Genomic DNA, 18,083 nt, shown 5'->3' on the forward strand with positions numbered 1-18,083 from the left:
GAAAAAATAAATAAATCCCAAACCCTAAATTAATTTAACTTGTTTATCTGGAATTTGTTGATATAATTAATCTCTGGAAGCAGGATATGAATAGTTGAGATCTGAATAGGAGTAGTTAAGATCTGAGTGAGGTATAACAGTATCACAGTTTACTCAGGGTCATAACTGTATACAGAAGATTAAAACCAAAATATTACCAGATAGCTTCAGAACCTGCAGGAGCCAGATCCTGCCAGGATATGTTTTCTGTTTCTATGCTTCTAAAAACCAAGGCACATAGGATTTCTTTAAAATCTTTCTGTCTTTTCTAATTTCCTATGTATTTCAAAATTTAGGTATAAAACTAACAAATTTTAAACAATAAAAAGCAATAAAGTTCATTCTTGCCCCAGTAAAGACTTCAGACAAGGCTGTTAAGCTGTGAAATTAGAGCAAATTTTGCAGGATGGGAAGTTCTTTGGCAATGACTCTGTAGATGAAACAGTCTAAAGTAACTTATTCATAAATAGACCTAGAAACTCAGCATGAAAATTCTGTTCTTCATTTACTGTACAGCAAACTGCTCAGGGAGAATTAAAATGTATTCTGCCTTTTAGCCTTAGGCCTCAGAGAGCAGCTGGTCACTCCCATTGCCTTTGGGTATCCTGCAGACTGATCCCCACTTGCCTGGTCAGCAAAAATCTCAGTATTTTTTCCCAGCAGGAACAAAATCTCCATGACAGAAGGGGAGGAGGAGAAGAGCACAAACTTTACCGTTTTTCTGTATAAAATCTTATCTTCATTGGGGGTAAAATTACACTGGCGAAGAACTGAGGACAGCAGTGCCAAAACTGCCCTGTGAGGTGCAGAAAAGCTGGTAAAAAGTAAATGAGCTGAGGAAAAGCTGAGGAAAGCTGGAGGGAGAATAGTGGGAAGTTCATCTTGACCAGAAAGGACCTGCAAAATTCACTATCCTGTTGGGTGTGCAGTGATCAGAGCAACATGCCTATGGATGTTTGACCTCATCATGAAACAAGATTGCCTGGATACAGAGCACAGTTCAAAGACTCAGCAGGCACCAGAAGGTCTCCCAGTTTATTTATGGACAACTTAGAAGCTGTCTCCTTTTTTAGGCTGCTTCTTGCTCAGTTTACTTGGTTCTTGCCTACTTCTGGTCACTTTTCTACTGTGTGTCTTCCTTGAGAACTCCCCACTTGTGACATGGCATATGCACATAGGGCCTGCCTGCAGAAACCTACACCCATTAAATAATAACAGCAGAAACCCTCACAAGCATGCTACAGCCCTGCTACTTCCACTTAGGACCTTTTTCAGTGGCAAACAAAAGTGACAGCCATCTATCCTAGCAAGAAACTGTATGTGGTGAAACTTTTATAAATGTGAAATTAGCCACCTGCAATAACTGTTGTAAAATTGTTAAATTAGTAATGGTGATTAGTCTCATTTCTTGCTATAATATCAGGGAACTAGCATGAAACAGCAGTAAAAAGACTCCAACATAGTCCAGAAAATAAGTGAAACCAAGTCTTGTTCCCTCGGTGAAATCAAAAACCTTGCTGAACTCACTGCAGGCCTGCCTGCTTGCAAGAACTTTGTCACCCTATATCCCCACTGAAATAGCACAAAAGGGAACAGGAAAGAGTGATCCATTTTTTAATGTCTGCTAAAAATTAATCTGGCATGAAAAGAATTACAAGTCATAAGATGCCACAGAAAACTGGAATGTTTAAGCTTAATAAAATCACAGATCCCAATCTCACATTTTTTACAGTTTGAGACATCCGATCTTCAACATACATTTCCATCCTCTTCACTTAATTTAATGAAATGCGTGGAAGCACTGAATAAATAGCATGTTTTCACTCAAGCATGTACTGTATCACCGAAGGATCCACTTCCTCTGCCATCAGACTGGCGTGCAGTCTTTGGATTGTCGCTTTTTTCCCCAAACGCTGTTTCCACAGGACAAATGCAGCTACGATCTGCGACTGCAGGTTGTGAGGGTGATTGACTTTACATCGATAGATGTCAGTATGGGACAAACCCAAGCACAAAACTATATGCTCCCATTCAGGTCCCAGCCTCCTCGCCAGCTTGTTCAACTGCTGATCAGTCGGTGACATCTTCAAAATGCATGGTGCAACTTCAGGTATGTCTGTAAAAGAGAGAAAGAAAAAAAAAAAAGAGAAAGAAAAAGCATGCGTGTCACTAGGCAATGCTGCAAGAGTTAATGGGAGACATTGACAAAGGAGGGAATAAGCATGAGCAAGGCTGAGGTGAAAGAATTAATTAATTAAACAGAATACATATTTACCTAGAAAAATTAATTATGTAATGAACCAGAAGATTAATCAGAAGAAAACTATTGCTCAGTAGACCATGCTAGGGAGCCTTATGATTTTGGACATCAGTAATCCAGACATCAGAACTGTACACCAAAGCCAAGACTTCCAGAAGTAATTATAGATTTCATGGTAGTGAACAAGAAAGGTTTTCAGGGAACCTGTTTCCAGCAGCCATCATCCTCAATGTGTTTGCACCAGTATGATATAGTGACAAACATGGGACCAATAATTCCTTATTACTCCTATTCTGTGATTCCATTTATACACTTCAGAAATAACTTTGATCTCTTACTTAATAGGTATTACTCTTTTTTTCTTCTGAGGGTTGTTCAAAGGAAATTCTGTCCTAAGATGCTACTTACCTATTCTGCCCTGTCATGTATAGCAAACTCATCTTGAGGAGACCAGCCTTGAGGGCTTTTCCTCTATTTGAATTAATCTATAAGCATGGTTCAGGTGAACCCAAATGAACAGGGCATCAACAGTGTTCACAAATACAAGCTATGCTTCTTTATCCCTCAGCCCAGTTCTTGTAGCACTCCTGAAAGCAGGCATGTATGTGCCACAGCTCCATTCATCTGAGCTCCTTGAAGATGTTTTCAGGAGAACGCAAGGAGGTCCCATTTTTTCTCAGAGATTTTTGCCTGATGTTTAGTCCCATAGGATTGTCCACATACCCAAGAGAATGCACTCTTCATCCAAAGAGATGTTTTGCACTAAACTGTTACCTGAGGAGGACAGGATCAATTCAACTACCAAAGCAGCTTTCATAGGAAGCATTAAGATAGCTGTAATTATCATCAGTAAAAATCTTGTAGGGACTGAAGCAAGCATTTCTTACAAACACAACTGATCTCTTTATGTGTTCCCTAGAATAATCTGGTGATTAAAATAAAATCCCGAAAGTATTCATACAAACAGTGTTAGTAGCCAAGTGAGAATACAGTGCTATTCAGAAACATGCTGTGTGAGATCCAGCTCACCTAACTACAGATAACCCCTCTTGAACTAAATATGCTAGGATTAATTACTGCTGAGAAGAGAAATAGACTCTTCTAAAACACAAACTCTCTCACTGGAAAGAAGATTTCTAAAATAATCAGATTAATTAACTAAACTCCTCTAAATGTGCACATTTCTCTCCACTTAGTGTAAAAGGAGAACTGGGTATAAGCTCAAATGTTGACGCTGATGCTGTAAACAGCCAGTGCCAGTGAAATGATTCTCTTCCTGTAAGTTCAAACCACATACCAGCCTTTAAAAAGGTGCATTTAGAAAAGCAGCATAAAATACCTACAAAGCATATTTATTCTTCAATAGCTTTTGTGATCAAAAGCTGAAATGAAGAGTCAATGCAGTCTGCAATTGCTGTTCTACTTCTCTTGCTGAAGATACTGCAAAAAACACAGGCAAAATATCCCCTTGAAAAATGCTGATTATAGCCTGTTGGTCTAAAGCAGCAGACTCCCTACAGAAATGCTGCTTTGCAAAATCTAATTTATTGCTCCAATATCATGCTCACAGTCTCCACTACAGCAGAACAGCAATACCAGAAAGCACATTCCTTCATTTTATCAGAAGTAATTGTTTTCGCATAGAACACCCAGAGCCTGCAAATGTTTGTACAATTTCAGCCAAATAATACACAAGAACTATACAAAGCTGATTTGAGTAAAGAGAAAATTGCTTTCTGAAAACTATTCAGGTCTCTTTGATCTTCTTGTCTCCAGACAGCCAAAGGAATCTGGGGCAAGTGCTGGTTTGTGGATAGGGCAGAGGATGCACAACTTCTGAAGAAGGCTGAGCAATACCAGTGGGACTGCCCTATGCTGTCACATCACATGTGATACCAGTTTCACAGGTAAGTCAGGACAAGGCAGTGTATTTCATGAATGCAAATAGTTGAGAATAAAATAAATATAGCTACACTGTGCTGTCACCAACAATACTTTTTGATATTAAACCCTTTCCTTGGCTTATGGTCAGCTACTAAGTGTGTTAGCACAGCAGTAATACCTGCCAGCCTGGGCTTTTTGTTCTCACACTGAAGTTTTTATATGTCACATCCACTAGCAGAATGATTTTACGATACTGAAATGTGATCAAGAAGGAAGGCCTAACAATAATACATGTCAGCTTGTCCATCCAGCCTTTGATATTAGACAGGCTTTTTTTTACTACAATCAGTATCTTGCGTTCAGTCTGTTATCAGCCCTTTAATTAGGATCAGAATAAAACCCATCCAGGAGATCTTTTCATCTTACGCTACCATCTGATTCTAATATGGATGTGGAAAACTCTGGGACAGAAGCCAAATGTTAAATTTAATACAAAGGACTGGTATTTCAGTCTCATTTTATTTTCTTTGATAGCTCATTTTCAGTTCTGATACAAAAACACTGAGGAAAACCGGAGATAAATATTACATGACAGACAATATTATTTAGAGGTATAGAGAAATATTTAGTGAGAACTTTCCGTTATGACAAATGCAAAATCACAAAAAGATCTGGGTAAATTCTAGGATTAATGTCACTCCTAATTTAATAAACCTAATGGTATTTGAGGTGAAATAGAAATGAGTTCTCTGTGCTCATGCCCAAACTGCTTTGCATATATTGCAAAAATATTAAAGATACCTTTTATTTTAGCTATGTTTACTACAAACTCTCATTTATAATCTCCGCTTGTCAGGAACAGCCTGAGGGAAGTAATGAGATTAGAGAAAAAGTTTCAATTATGCAGATCCTGCAGTTGCATTTGAAAGGTACTTTTAGGATACTGAGACCTCATTTTTGAAAAAAAAAGGTCAAGTTTTTCTTGTTCTAGGTGGGTCTGATGAGTAGGTGTACGTGCTTCTGTCAGGCAAGTGCTTCTGCTTAGCAAAACGAGGACTGCGCTGTTAAAAATGGGAAGAAGTGGAAGAAATAGGGCTTGGGGCACCACAGGAGGGTGTTGAGGGTTGCTCTGGAGTAGGCAACTTGTGCTGCTGTCACCTCCACTGCCAACACCAAATGAAACACTGTGTCCAGCTGTGGCCATGGTCTGGGCTGCAAGGTGCCAGTGCCACATGCTGCAGAGATTTAGAGGCTGAAGTCTCACTGCTCATGCGGAAGCCACTAAGGTCCTGAGGAATGAGGAGCCAACAGCTCTGTGCTGGGGAGAGAGCCAGCCTGGTGCAGAACTCCCCTGGGACCACCAGCCAGCTGGCTGGCATGGTTCTTGGGACCATGAAAATCCCCTTCCCTAAGGCTGGAGATGGGAAGGACACTCTCCACTCTGGCTGTGGAGCTGAAACTGACCCAGAGAAAGACCTGCAGCTCCTTCTATTCAAAGCTGTAGCATGAGGGAATGTGCTTCTCCCCATTGCTGGTGAAGGAAGCTCATCCACACTGAGCTTTATCCTAGTTGTTCCAGTTAAAAAACAGGAGACGTTGACAACTTCTGGCCTGTGTGCACATCTGTACTTCCAGACCACTGCACAAAACAGGAGTTACAGTGGTGCTGGTGAGTGTGGACAGGAAACACAAGATATAGATATAAATAGTATCACAGATACAGACCAGACAAAACAGTCACCCAGATAACAAAGATACAAAAAACACAGGGGGAAAAGGCAGACAGTCACTGCTTTTGCATTTCTTTTTCTTCGGAAACTCTGTAGCTTTAAGTAGGAGACTACAAGAAGATACTGGAAAAATCAGGGGGATGGAAAACAAGCTCACCTTAGCTGTGTCTCACTTGGCACAAATGGAAGGATGTAAGATAAAGTCCACACAGGAGACGGCAGCAAAAGGAGCTGAGGCATTCACTGCTGGATAACCTGCAAAGTACCCAGCTGATTCCTCAGAACTGCTGGGGACCAAAATGCCTTACAGTTTTGCCTAAAGGGCCCTTCTCCATGTATGTGTGACTTCTTTGTGCATGACCAAAAGCATTTGTTGGAGTTTCAGACAGATTTCTCTGTGAAGTCAGTACATTTTAACACAAACTCAACTTTTTGGCTTTTGCTCCCCGCTGTGTAAAAGGGACTTGGATGGAAATTGCACCTGAATCCAAATTGCTGAAAAGATCTCAGTCAGTTGCTGCCTAATCCTACGAGAACAATGCCACAGGCAGTTCAGAAGACAGTTGAAGAGTCAGGGATATATTATGGCCCATCTTTTATCTAATAACTAATAAACCTGTCTGTTGGGAAAGGTGTTTCTGCAGACTGGTCTTTGCTTCCAGCACTGCCTCTGTATTTTATCCGCTTAAGAGGACCATGTACATACTTGTTGGATAAGACAAGAAGGAGCCGTGGAAGAGGAAATGGGAATCCAGCTGTCTCTTGAGCTCCACATTCTAATGCCCAGACATACTCCATTTCTCCTGGTAAATCATTATAGAAAAAATATAAAGATTTCCCTGGGAAGGGTCAAGAATGCTTCCTAGCCTCCAGAACAGCACTGGCTTGAGAGAAAACTCTCCTGGGAATCAAGGAGTATGCTGAAATCAAGCATGCAAGAGCTCTTGGCAGGAACAATGCTAGGAAAATGCTCTAATTTTTATATAATAACATCAGAAACATGTTGGCTAGTCTGGTCTTCAGACCCTGCAAAACTGGAATGGGACTGTAAAGAGGAGTAACTACTTGGGCATGCATCTGGCCACAGCATCTCCTCCTGCTAGGTGTATGGAGTCCTTCAGTGATCTGGACTCAAGACGCTAACTGTTGTTCACTTAATCCTCTTATCAGATACTAGTCATGATTTCTGAAGAGTTCAAAGCAAGCATTTCAGAGTCCTCTTTAATCATCTTTTCTGGCATCTGGAGAACAGTTCTTCCCTGAGAAGTGGTAAAGTTAGATTAAGAGGTTCTACAAGCAGCAAACCAAAGAAGCCTCACTTCCTCCCCAGGATGTGAATCCTACAGAGTTGACTTCAGGTCTTCTCCAGCTGCTTACCTGTTCTCAAGACACTCATGAAACTGCTCCTTTCCTCAACAGCAAATAGGCAGGCTTCTTGATGTTGGATAAGAGGTTCAGAAGCTACATGGGGTACATGCATACACACAACACCCCACAGCAGAGGAGCACATGGCCCTGGTTACTAGAGGAAATTCAGCTAAAAGGGACTCTGGAGCTCCCCAGAGCCATCATGGCTAACATGCCATCAGTGGCATGTGGGGCACTTCAGCTAAAGAAAAACATACAAAATAATGAATTTAGTGTGAGGTTCTGCTTCCCTCCGGCCCATTCATTTAACTAGCCTGAGCCACAGACCCAGCACTGGGTACAGAAGGGGCACAGTTGCCAAGGCTGTGTGTTGTGTGTTTTGGCAGCTGTGCTATGTTACAAAAATTATTTACTGACTGAATGTCACAACAGTAAACAACTTGCACATAAACAGGTATATTTGCTTTAGAGTAAAATCCCCTTGTCATGAGCACAATAGTGAGAGCGTGTCATGAACAAAGACAACACTTGGCAGATCAGGACAGGCTTTCATGAGCAGCGAGGGCTGCAGAACCTGAACTGAAGGACACTACGTAACGCTCCTGGAGAGACTGGAGATTTCTAGGAGCTGCAACCTCCTTGAGCTGCTAGAGATGCTGGATGAAAAGAATAGCAGAGAAGAAACATTTTGAGGGATCCCAGTAAGTGCCACAGATAATTGAAGTAAAATGCAAAATTATGGTGGAGATCCTGGTGAGAAGGCTAGAAAACAGTTGTTGGGTAACTGCAGGGGATTGCTTGGCTTGATTTGTTAGAAAAGAAGATGAAAGCTTACAGTAAGTCTCCATTTGTAAGCTGCTCTGCTGCTTTCTTGTTCAGCTGTTCTCTCCCAACACTGTTAACAGGTGAAACTGCAGGCAGATGCCTGTCTCTTCCTACATCACATTCAAATTCATAAGCCAACCTGCAGCCATGAAGGACTGGAGTGCCAGACAGGAAATTATCACATACAATACTTGGCAGGTGCTGGAGCGTCCAGCACTTATACCCGCCTGTGCAAGTCAGAATTGTCATGAAGGATTATAAGATTATTTCATTTCAGTGAACTTTAGGATCCAATTTGGGATCTGTTTAAAGACAAGAAACAAGTTCAAATTGCTAATCAATGAAATCAATGAAAAAGAGTAAAACAGACTATCCAGAAACCAACCCCTACTATTTAGGTGTTATTTTTTAATCTTATTGTCATTGTTGCTAATTAAACACCAGACTGCTTCAAAGGCCAAGAAGGGAACATTAGTATTTTGCAACAGCTCCAAATAATCATGCTCCAGAGAACATGGAGAAAGTATTCCTCTTCTAGGTATCAGCACATACGTACCTTCTATGCATCTGCAAACAGCATGGATCACTCAGCCCATCCAAAGTCTACTCAAACCCACCAGATCTGCCTCCTGGTTTCAGTGGGTTTTAAAGAGTGTTTGACGAAGGAGTGAGAAAAACTGAACTGTACTATTTGCAGACAGATACCAGACCCCATAAGAGATATTTTTCCATATATAAAGTTAGTACACTCAGCTAGAATTCACTTACAGAAGAAGAGGAAAAATATCTTGGAGAAGTTGTATAGCCTTCTCCTGCTTTTAACACGTGCATAGCTGTTTCTGTCTCTCCTGCCAAATGTGAGCAGTGAGCAGCTACACGGGTAGCTGCAAGGTGGGAGGCTGTGACAGCTGTTCCACTTGTTTGTGCTGGTTGCCCCCTCTAAAGGCTCCTGCTGACTACCAAAGAGATGCCGACCTCCTTCATCCCATTTCAGGCTACTTGAGAACACCATCTGATGATGACTACCAAGCAACAGCTGATCTCTGTTCTCTGCTTGGGAAATCCAGATTCTTCCTCCCACAGAGTAGACTCTGCATGGGGAAATCCTGGTGATGGAAAAATCCTGGTGATGGAAAAATCCTGGTGATGGAAAACTTGCACCTTTGTAGAAACAATAGATCCAATATCTTCTTAAGAATATATACTATCTTTTCTAAAGCAATGCATTCAAATCTTGGCCAGTTAAATATCCAGAGTAACCTACAGAATGGAATCTCTACAGTGAATACACTGAAAGAAAAACACCCAGAATAAAAAATATACTTTAAAAAGCAGTATATTTTTTTTCAGCTGACCATGTTACAGTAAAACAAATCTAACAGAGAATTTTATGAGTAGTCATGCTTCACAGTTTCTGTAACTTGGCAACTTCTGAACTAATGAATGCAAACATTATATATGGAACTTGCATTAATAAAATCAACTTCTGTCAATTAGTGATCATAAAACACATACTTGTAAGCATACTTCTGTCATGGTAATTTACATCTCCAAGTATCTTAATTAAATTACGAAAGGTACTAATCAAAATGAAAGCAAATATGAAATACATTTTTAAGATTGGCTCCATTCTTCCTCATTGTGCTGGTTTTTATGACTTACATTAAAATATACTAATTTCTCTGTCTTATTTTTAACAAATTGGAATCTACCATACATATGACTGCCAATATGCAGAATAAACTGTGACCATGATCCTTTGGTAATCAAATTGATGGCACTTCCCTGAAGTGAAGCACAATCCACCTCAGGTACCAAATTCAGCTCCTTCCTGCTGAAAGCTAGCTGGGACTCTGCATTAGTGGTGTAATTAAAAAGTACATAGATCTTCATTTGTTGGCAGCTCTTCTCCTCTGTGAGCTCTAAAACACCACACTTCATGACATTAAGTACATTTTGGGTATTAGGGTAAGAAAAACAGCATAAAATTTTGTAAATCTACAGGCAATTCAAGAACACAAATGTTTCTATTTTGGCTCAATACCAGCAGCTAATTCATATATTCTTTATCACTTGCTAAGGACTGCCTAGTAGCTGCAGATGGGGAAGCAGACTGGTAAATCTGAAACATAAACATTCAGATTTCATGACAAAAGTTTTTAGTTGTATTCCCACTATTCAGTTTCAGTTGCTACACAGTTTTCTTGAACATTTTTTAATCTGCTGCTGCATACCATGAGATCAAGTAATTAATTCAATTAATAAATGGCTGTTGCAGATGCAGGCAAGGAAAAGAGCACCTATGTAAAGTAAACAGAAACACAACATAATATAATGTTTACTCTTTTCAGGCAGGATGACCTAACATCACAGGCAGTGCTAGATTTACTCATACTGTGGCTTTAGACCTTGCATTTTATGTTGCTCTAGGCACTGCTGTAGAAGTAAAATTTGCTTGATATTTCCTATTAATTTCTATATTGTTATACATAAGTGAGCAATATGCATGAATACTGAAATCACAACAAATGATGGCATCTTTGCAGTGTACCTTTGATATAAATGCATGAACAAGTTCAGCATGCAGCAATACACTAAGGGGAAAAAGAAAGATCTACTCAATTGTTAGGTTCTGTGGAACATTCAAGCTTTCAGGAGCTACTAGACAGCACAAAGACACCTGCTAGTCTGAAAGAGTAGAGAGTTTTTGTTTTACAGGCCAGCACCCACACCAACAGTCAAGCCTACAAATAATGCTGAAAAAAATCAAATTCTGAAGAATGTCACTTCATTTCTATAGTTTTCAATGCTCTGCAGTTCCTAGTGAATTGAATGGTGTTTGATAATACAGAACTTTCAACCATTAATTATAGATCTGAAGCCCACAGATCTAAAATTTATCTTAGTCAAGTTTCTTCTCCATGCTATCATAAATAAAAAAAATTATCAGGAGGTGAGTGTATGAAGTTGTGATGATCATAAAATACATTCATATTTGTTGTAGGCTTCTTATGGTATCGAAGGAGGCAAATGTTTACCCATGTGGGTTGGGCAGCTCTGACAGATTAATTCACCCACTCTAAGTGAAAAACAAAACTAACTGGAGCAATTAATGATTGTTTTGTCAGTGAGGTGACAAAATCATCATGCAACTTTTGTCAGGGGATTGGAAGCTAACTTTTTTTGACAGACGTTACTTGAATGCTTATTTCAAAAAGCCTGAGCTGTCTTTCAAAGAGCTGAGGCAAGTGTTAATCCTGCTGCTCCTTTTCATGCAAGACTCAAAGACTCTTTAGGCTTTTAATCTGATGAGTACAATAAGTAAGTAAACTTTTTTTACTATCAACTTTCCTATCAAGAAATCTTTCTAAAAGCTACAGCATTTCAGCAATAAAATCATGTGCTTAAACTTTAGCTATCAATATTCCTTTCATGCAACAACAACAACAATGACACTACCAGTATGAAGGACTGTTTTCTTCTAAAACAAAAATATATCACACATGTTTCCCTTGCAGGACTTAAACTAAATGTGACAATAAGCCATTATATTTAGCCTTGATAGAACTCTTCATTCCTCCTCAAGTTTTTTTTTTTCCTCAAGTTGGCTCCTCTTTTTTGCTTTGGCTCGAGTCATTAGAAATATCAGAATCAAAGATCTGCATGACAGATGGAGCTCAGTTGTGAAGAATGCCTTTGGCTGGTGAGGATCTTTGCCTGGCAGGTGTCAAACCAAAATTAATACTGCACATATTATAGCGAAGTGAGACTGCGTTCCTTCCTGACCACAAACATATATTAATAGAACGAGCCACTCACAGTAAGCTAAAACAGTACTATCATTCTGCTGAATCCTCCACTGCTTGGCATTTTATTTAATCACTTACATCCATGCAAAACAAGTAAACAAAGTGCAACAGGTGAGTTTAGTGTCTCCTTACAGACATTTTGCATAGGTGTAAAGACTTCACAAAATGCCATAAGCGACATGGATGTAGACCCCTCCTGGTTTCTTTTCTTCTTCCTTTTTTTGCATCAGTACTCTAAATGCTTATGAACTTTAGTAGACTTTTTGACATTTCAAAATACACGGGAAAAAAAAGGTAGTGGTACTAAAATACACTGCTCAGCTACCATCAGTTGCTGTGCCTGGCTTGCCAAATGCAATTCAACAGCCTGAGTCAGAAGACAGAGCTTTCCATAGGTGTCAGGAAGGAGGGCTTCAGGTGGCGTCACTTGCGTCTCTTCATTTTCAGATGAATGGAAGGCTTAGCATCACAACCAGCCCTCTCAAGTGCCAAGTCAGTCGAAGATACGCAAGAAACCAATTTAGAACCTCATGGCTGGTTTCACAGATCCATACTGTCCAACAGCAATTTTAGCTGTCCAATAGGACCGTAATTTTAGAAGGTCACAGACACAAGACTTTTAGTTATCTGTAACGCAAACGTGAGAATGCATTTGTGTATATATATATATATATATATATATATATATATATGTACACGCACACACACACACATATATATGTATGCATGTATGTATGTATGTACATGTATACACAAACCTCCCTAATTTTTCAAAATCTTAATTGAAATATATGGAAGTCTGAGATATATGCGAGTCAAATTCATTCCCTTTTTAAAATTTCATTTCCAAAAATTGGTTATGGATCTGTCACCTGATCCTGGTAGGAAAAGGGTAAAAATGGGAGTGTGGGTGAAGTAATTTCCGAAACCGAGGTCCAGAGAGCACTGTACACCAGCAGGGATTGGATGAGCACTTCTTTTTCCTCCTTGAGTCAGCACAGAACAGCCCGCACCATGTGCTCGGCAGTGGGGCTCGTGGCTGCCCTGTGACATGGCTGGTGCCGGGTGACACAACACGCTGATCCTCTGCCGTCATTAGAGATCCCAAGACAGCACGGAAAGTAAGGAGATGACTCACAGCTGCAACCATGCACTCGAGGGCTAAGGACCCAATTACTCTTCTACTCACTCAGGAACAGCATTATGCCAAAGGAACTGAAGTAAGTTCAAAATTAAACAAGGTATTAGCAAACATTTGCATTACTTAGGCTGTTTGTAGAAGATTTATGCTACTATTAGTGGGATGATTCATATGCAAAAACCTAAACATCTGAAAAAATATTTTCGTTAAACAGTTAATTTTCATGTCTCATGCATAGACAATGTTTTCCCCTCTTAGTTTTGTAGTTTACTAGCTGCCAGACTTTGATCCAGAATTGAAATTTCAATTATTTTGGCTTTTGTACCTAATGAATCAGAAATAAAAATGTTTTAACAACAGAATGAAAAGGCTGTAAGATCGACAGCCCATAAAAGATTTGTTATACTTGGTTTGGGATTTTTGCACAGCCATGTCTAATCTAAGTGAGATTGAAACAAAAGTAAAAAGCAAAACTAAAAACTAGACAAATCTCTTCTGTCCCAGAGATGCAGAAATACAAGTGATATTAGTGTCCTTGAAGGAAACAAACCTGAAATCCTGCTACAAACAAGAGAAAAGGACTGTTATTTCCTTGACAACTGTTCCTGACATCACAGGAACCTCTTAGAGGTAACAATGGAAAACAAATTTAAGAAAGGATTTTTTCTTTGCTTAAGCAAACATCTTTTAGGTTCTACAAACTCAGAAACAAAGAAATCAAGAGGCTTTCTTCATAATGCTGAAAATTTTAGCACCAGAACTGTAAACATCAGCTGACTTTATTAAAGAAATCAAACACATCTTGAAATTAACCTTCTAATTGATTTGAGGGTTAGGGTGAAGTATTTTGACCCTCACATTCAACATATAACCTTATTTTGTGTGTGTGCTCCTCAGAAGAGGTAAATGACCTGGCAATGTGAGGTTAACACATTCTACAGAAGTGGCCTCAGTTTCCCCTTTGTGGAAATGCACCACACCACATCAGCATACAAAAACTCAGCTGTGTTGTGCAGAAACCACACAGTGCCCACCCACCTAACTGAGCCTTCCACCTGCACCTTAGGATGTGGGAATATCCTAATGACAGAGGGTTCATGTACAAGTTTACAAGGACCAAGACAGAAGAAAGGTGAAAATTTGGCTGCAATTCTTTGTTGTTCTCTGATCTTGGGAGATTCGAGCTTTCTAAGTCTGTTACAGAGCCTAGGAATTATGTGCTAAAGCCACAAGACCAACCTATTTAAGTATCTTTATTCAGTCTTGTTGATTGAAACTGGAGGCTTCTTATCTACTCAAAAAGAGGTTGACAAGAAGATGAAGGTACTGCTACAACTCAGGCTTTTCAAGACATACAATTTACTAGGAATTACACAGTGATATTTATACTGTATTTGAGACATTTGAGAACTTCAGGCACCCTGTGAAAAATCCTTGCTTGAGGCATCTTGGCATTTATACATATATAAATATTTTCACATTCAAAATTGCCAAGTAAATGGGAATAGTCAAGCTGAAAACTGTAAAGAGCCTTCCTCTTTTCAGGAAGATCTGTGCAGGCAGATTATGAGACTTGGGACAAGAATCCTTGGATCACCTCAAGAAGCTGCATCTCCTTTTGAAACAATCCAGGTCTCAAGCATTTGACAAAGAGACTCAACAGACCCCCTCTGTAAAACAAGCTAGGAAAATAGAAGCCATTTTTAATACAGTTCTTTGTGTCATGCAAGTATTTCCACATGAAAATAGAGAAACTCAGTCAACCAAAGATGCCTGTGTCTGTAAGGCAGGAACACAGCTTTTACAGAGAGCAAGTCTGTTTGGAACAGCTGAACAAAAGCTTGGTGAAGAAATTTCAAACAATATAGAAAATTGTCTCAGATACACAACTGAAAAAAAACATATAGCTCTGTAAACCCACAGAATGCTCTTTTAAAGACCCTAAGGAACACAGCTTGAGAATATCTATCAAATAAGATCAGTCAGAGATACATGCAGAGACAGCAGGAGGCAGCTGAAACAATCTGCAGCACAGTTCTAGTGCTCATCAATCTCTGAGAAAAAAGATAATTACTGCATGAATGTGCACATTACACCAAAGCACAAAGCCAAGGAAAATACGTATCTCTGCTAGAAAGAGAAGGTGAGAACTCCTCAGGTTTTACACAGTGTTCTACAGCTCTGTATATTCCAATCCAGTATACTTTCTTTGACTGAAAACACAGCTGTGGCTCTAATTTTGAAGTCCACATTTTTCTGTGGGAATCATTAAATGTAACATCTTTGTCCTGTTCAACAGAAAAACAAATTCATTTCTATTTTTTTATTCCACTGCAGCCTTAATTTAATTGTGCAACATTTGCTTTAGAAAAATATTTGAAGATGTTTTAGATATGACCTCATTTATACACCATCCCAGGCTTTCCAGGAACTCGGAACCATCAGCCTCCTAGCCTTTCTTGTATCTGAACTACATATTTTATGGCTTCCACGCTGTACTGTCTGGATGCTCCCCGTGCAACTGCGACGGGAGATGTTCTCCTAAATACAAACACTAAGGGAGGGGAGTTTGCAGTCTCAGGTGTGGGTTGTGGAAAAGGCTTTGTATGTATTAGGTTATGTACACAGAGTTTGCCACGATTATGTTAAAATAACTCCAAAGAACTGGGCCTACACATGTCAAAAAGGAAGAGCATCAGAGGAGCCAACAGCCCAGCAGCTCATCTATCCTGCATTTCCCAGTCATGACCACAAATTTGAAAGATGCCCATATTCAGATGCTGCTGAAGCCCTGCTTGCCTCTGCAGTTTTAATCAAAGAATTGACCAGGTCCTAGAAAGGTAAATATATAGGTCATCCCAAATAATCTTGAGTAAGGAACTGAGCATAATGGAATATGGAAATCCACTGAGGTGCTGATAACAAAAGGGAGCAGACAACCAAAGGGGTCACTTGCTATTTGAGCCAGAAAGGCTGAAATGTTATGGAAACAAATAGGTACATATATAAACCTCACCTCTTCTCTGCCAGCTGCTTCACACAGAATTTTAAGGCATTGAGTTTAATATGGAAAAACATACCTTTGATTCAAATTCTGATGTCTGCATTTACACAAAGTGATAGTTTTTCCAGGACAGTTCACAGTGTAGATTCCTTTTTGTCTCTTAGCTCTGGCTTAGACTGTTCCCACCTTCTATCACCTTCTCAATCTTTCTTCTCTTCCCTGCCTCATGTTGCAATTGCTGGAGGATTCTGGTGCTGGGACACTGTGCTACCACGATGTCCACCCACCACCGAAAGGCAGCTGGTCCCTTCCCCAGCCCATGCTGGGCAGGCATGCAGCCCTCCCACTGGATAGGTGGACTTGTCTGTCAAAGGTATGTTGCAAGTTTTTCCATGACAAAAATCCCCTGCTACTTTTAAGAAGTGCATTTGTTTTCTTCTTTTTCTCCTCCAACTTTTTCTCTCCTTCCCCCACTTTTTGAGCAGGAAGGAGAGTGACAGGGAGAATAATGATATCCTCAGCTTCTGTTGGAAAAAACCCACAAAAATTTTCCACCAAAAGTGTTTTTTTTTTCTGGTTTGTCTTTTTTATTTTTATTATTTTTTTTCTTGTTTTTTGTTTTCTGTGGGGTTTTTTTGTTGTTGTTGTTGCTTGGATTTTTTAATTTTTTTTTGCACAGTGAGGTTCAGAAGCCATATTTTAAATTTAAATTTCCTAAATAAGGGTCCAGTTAATACTGTCATTTTGTGTGGAAGGTAGCAGAGACCTGGTACCTCTGTTTCACTTAGCACAGATTGCAGCTGTAAGTGTGGCAAGAGGTCAGCTTGAATTTTTCTCTTGAACTTTTGTATCTTTTCAAACCTCTTTGCAGGGTTTCAGTTGTACAAATCAAACCCCATATTCCAGTGTGGATGGACACCTTGTCAGGCTTGCTTTCTGCCAGTTGGCTCTGCACTTCACAGTGTTAATTCCCACTGGCTCCACATGTTCGAGAAGAAGGAAGAAAAGCACTGGTGAGCAAAGAGAGGACCGGAGCAGGCAAAAGCTGCAGTGGCCTTCCCATGCATGGAGAGAGCATCACAGGGGGGTGCAGCAGGTAATGGAGAAGAAAAAGTGTGTGTACGCACCACACACTGTCTTGGTGTCAACTCAGGAGTCAGCCTTGTTTCCTGTGTGCTTGGTCTGAGCAGATGGCAAAACATGATGGCTGCTGGGTTAGGATTCTGCTGCCAAACCAGCCCCCAGCTGTTTTCAGACTGCTGCTCTCTTTACCAATGCAAAAATAGTCATCTCCCTAATTCCCTCCTTCAAAGTATTATTTTTGTTATTACAGGAGCATATACCTAGCCAGACTATATAATTAACGTTACACAATTTTTAATTATCTACCTACAACCATATTCCTGCTCTAACTGGTGATGGTGGTGTTGAAGGGAGGTTGTTTTGCTGGGGTTTTTTTTGAGACTACTATGAAAATCTGAATTCCCAGGTAGAAACTCACTCGGTACAGAGCCTGCACTACCAAGTGTAGAAGGTGACCCATCACTCTAGCTGTACCACACCTCCCATGGAAAAAAGCTTGTGACATTGTGACACAGAAGCAAGCCCAAACTTCATTTGCAATAGCAAATACGTAAGGCAGGAGTGTTCTAGAAAAGACAGTGACAGAAACACATACTTATTTAATTTATTCCTTTGTCAGCTGGGGTTTCCTCATTTATTTTTGTCTGGGAATGTCCTATAAGGCTAGGTTGTTAACTGACTGGGACCCTTCCATCAGAGTCTCCAAGTTTGTGCTCCACAGGGCAGCACACCTTCCTTTGGGTATCCCTGCTTCTAACAGTGCAAAAAGGCTCACTAGCACAGCAAGGTGTAACTAACTCCATGCCACCCTGACCCAGGAGCAGGGTGTGGGCCTCCTGAAACTCAACAACTATCTACAAAACATGAAACAAGTGAAAATCCAACCCCGTGACCTCGTTGGCACAAGTAAGTTCCAGACAAACCAACACAAACACAGCTC

The 18,083-nt window shown here is 40.0% G+C and overlaps 1 protein-coding gene across 6 annotated transcripts in view; it reads right to left on the bottom strand.

The window, feature by feature from the left end:
• Positions 1–1,637: 1,637 nt before the first annotated feature.
• The window catches only part of CRADD (CARD and death domain containing adaptor protein), a 77,819-nt gene continuing 61,373 nt past the window's right edge, over positions 1,638–18,083 (bottom strand). For all 6 annotated transcript variants that reach the window (XM_086887756.1, XM_023933461.2, XM_023933469.2 and 3 more), the window contains one exon: positions 1,638–2,155. In XM_086887756.1, the coding sequence (XP_086743882.1) occupies positions 1,860–2,155 (296 nt within the window). In that variant the 3' untranslated portion in view covers positions 1,638–1,859. The remainder of the gene's footprint in view (positions 2,156–18,083) is intronic.

Source organism: Cyanistes caeruleus, chromosome 4 (genome assembly GCF_971803275.1).
Source record: "Cyanistes caeruleus chromosome 4, bCyaCae1.hap1.1, whole genome shotgun sequence".
Lineage (NCBI taxonomy): Eukaryota > Metazoa > Chordata > Aves > Passeriformes > Paridae > Cyanistes > Cyanistes caeruleus.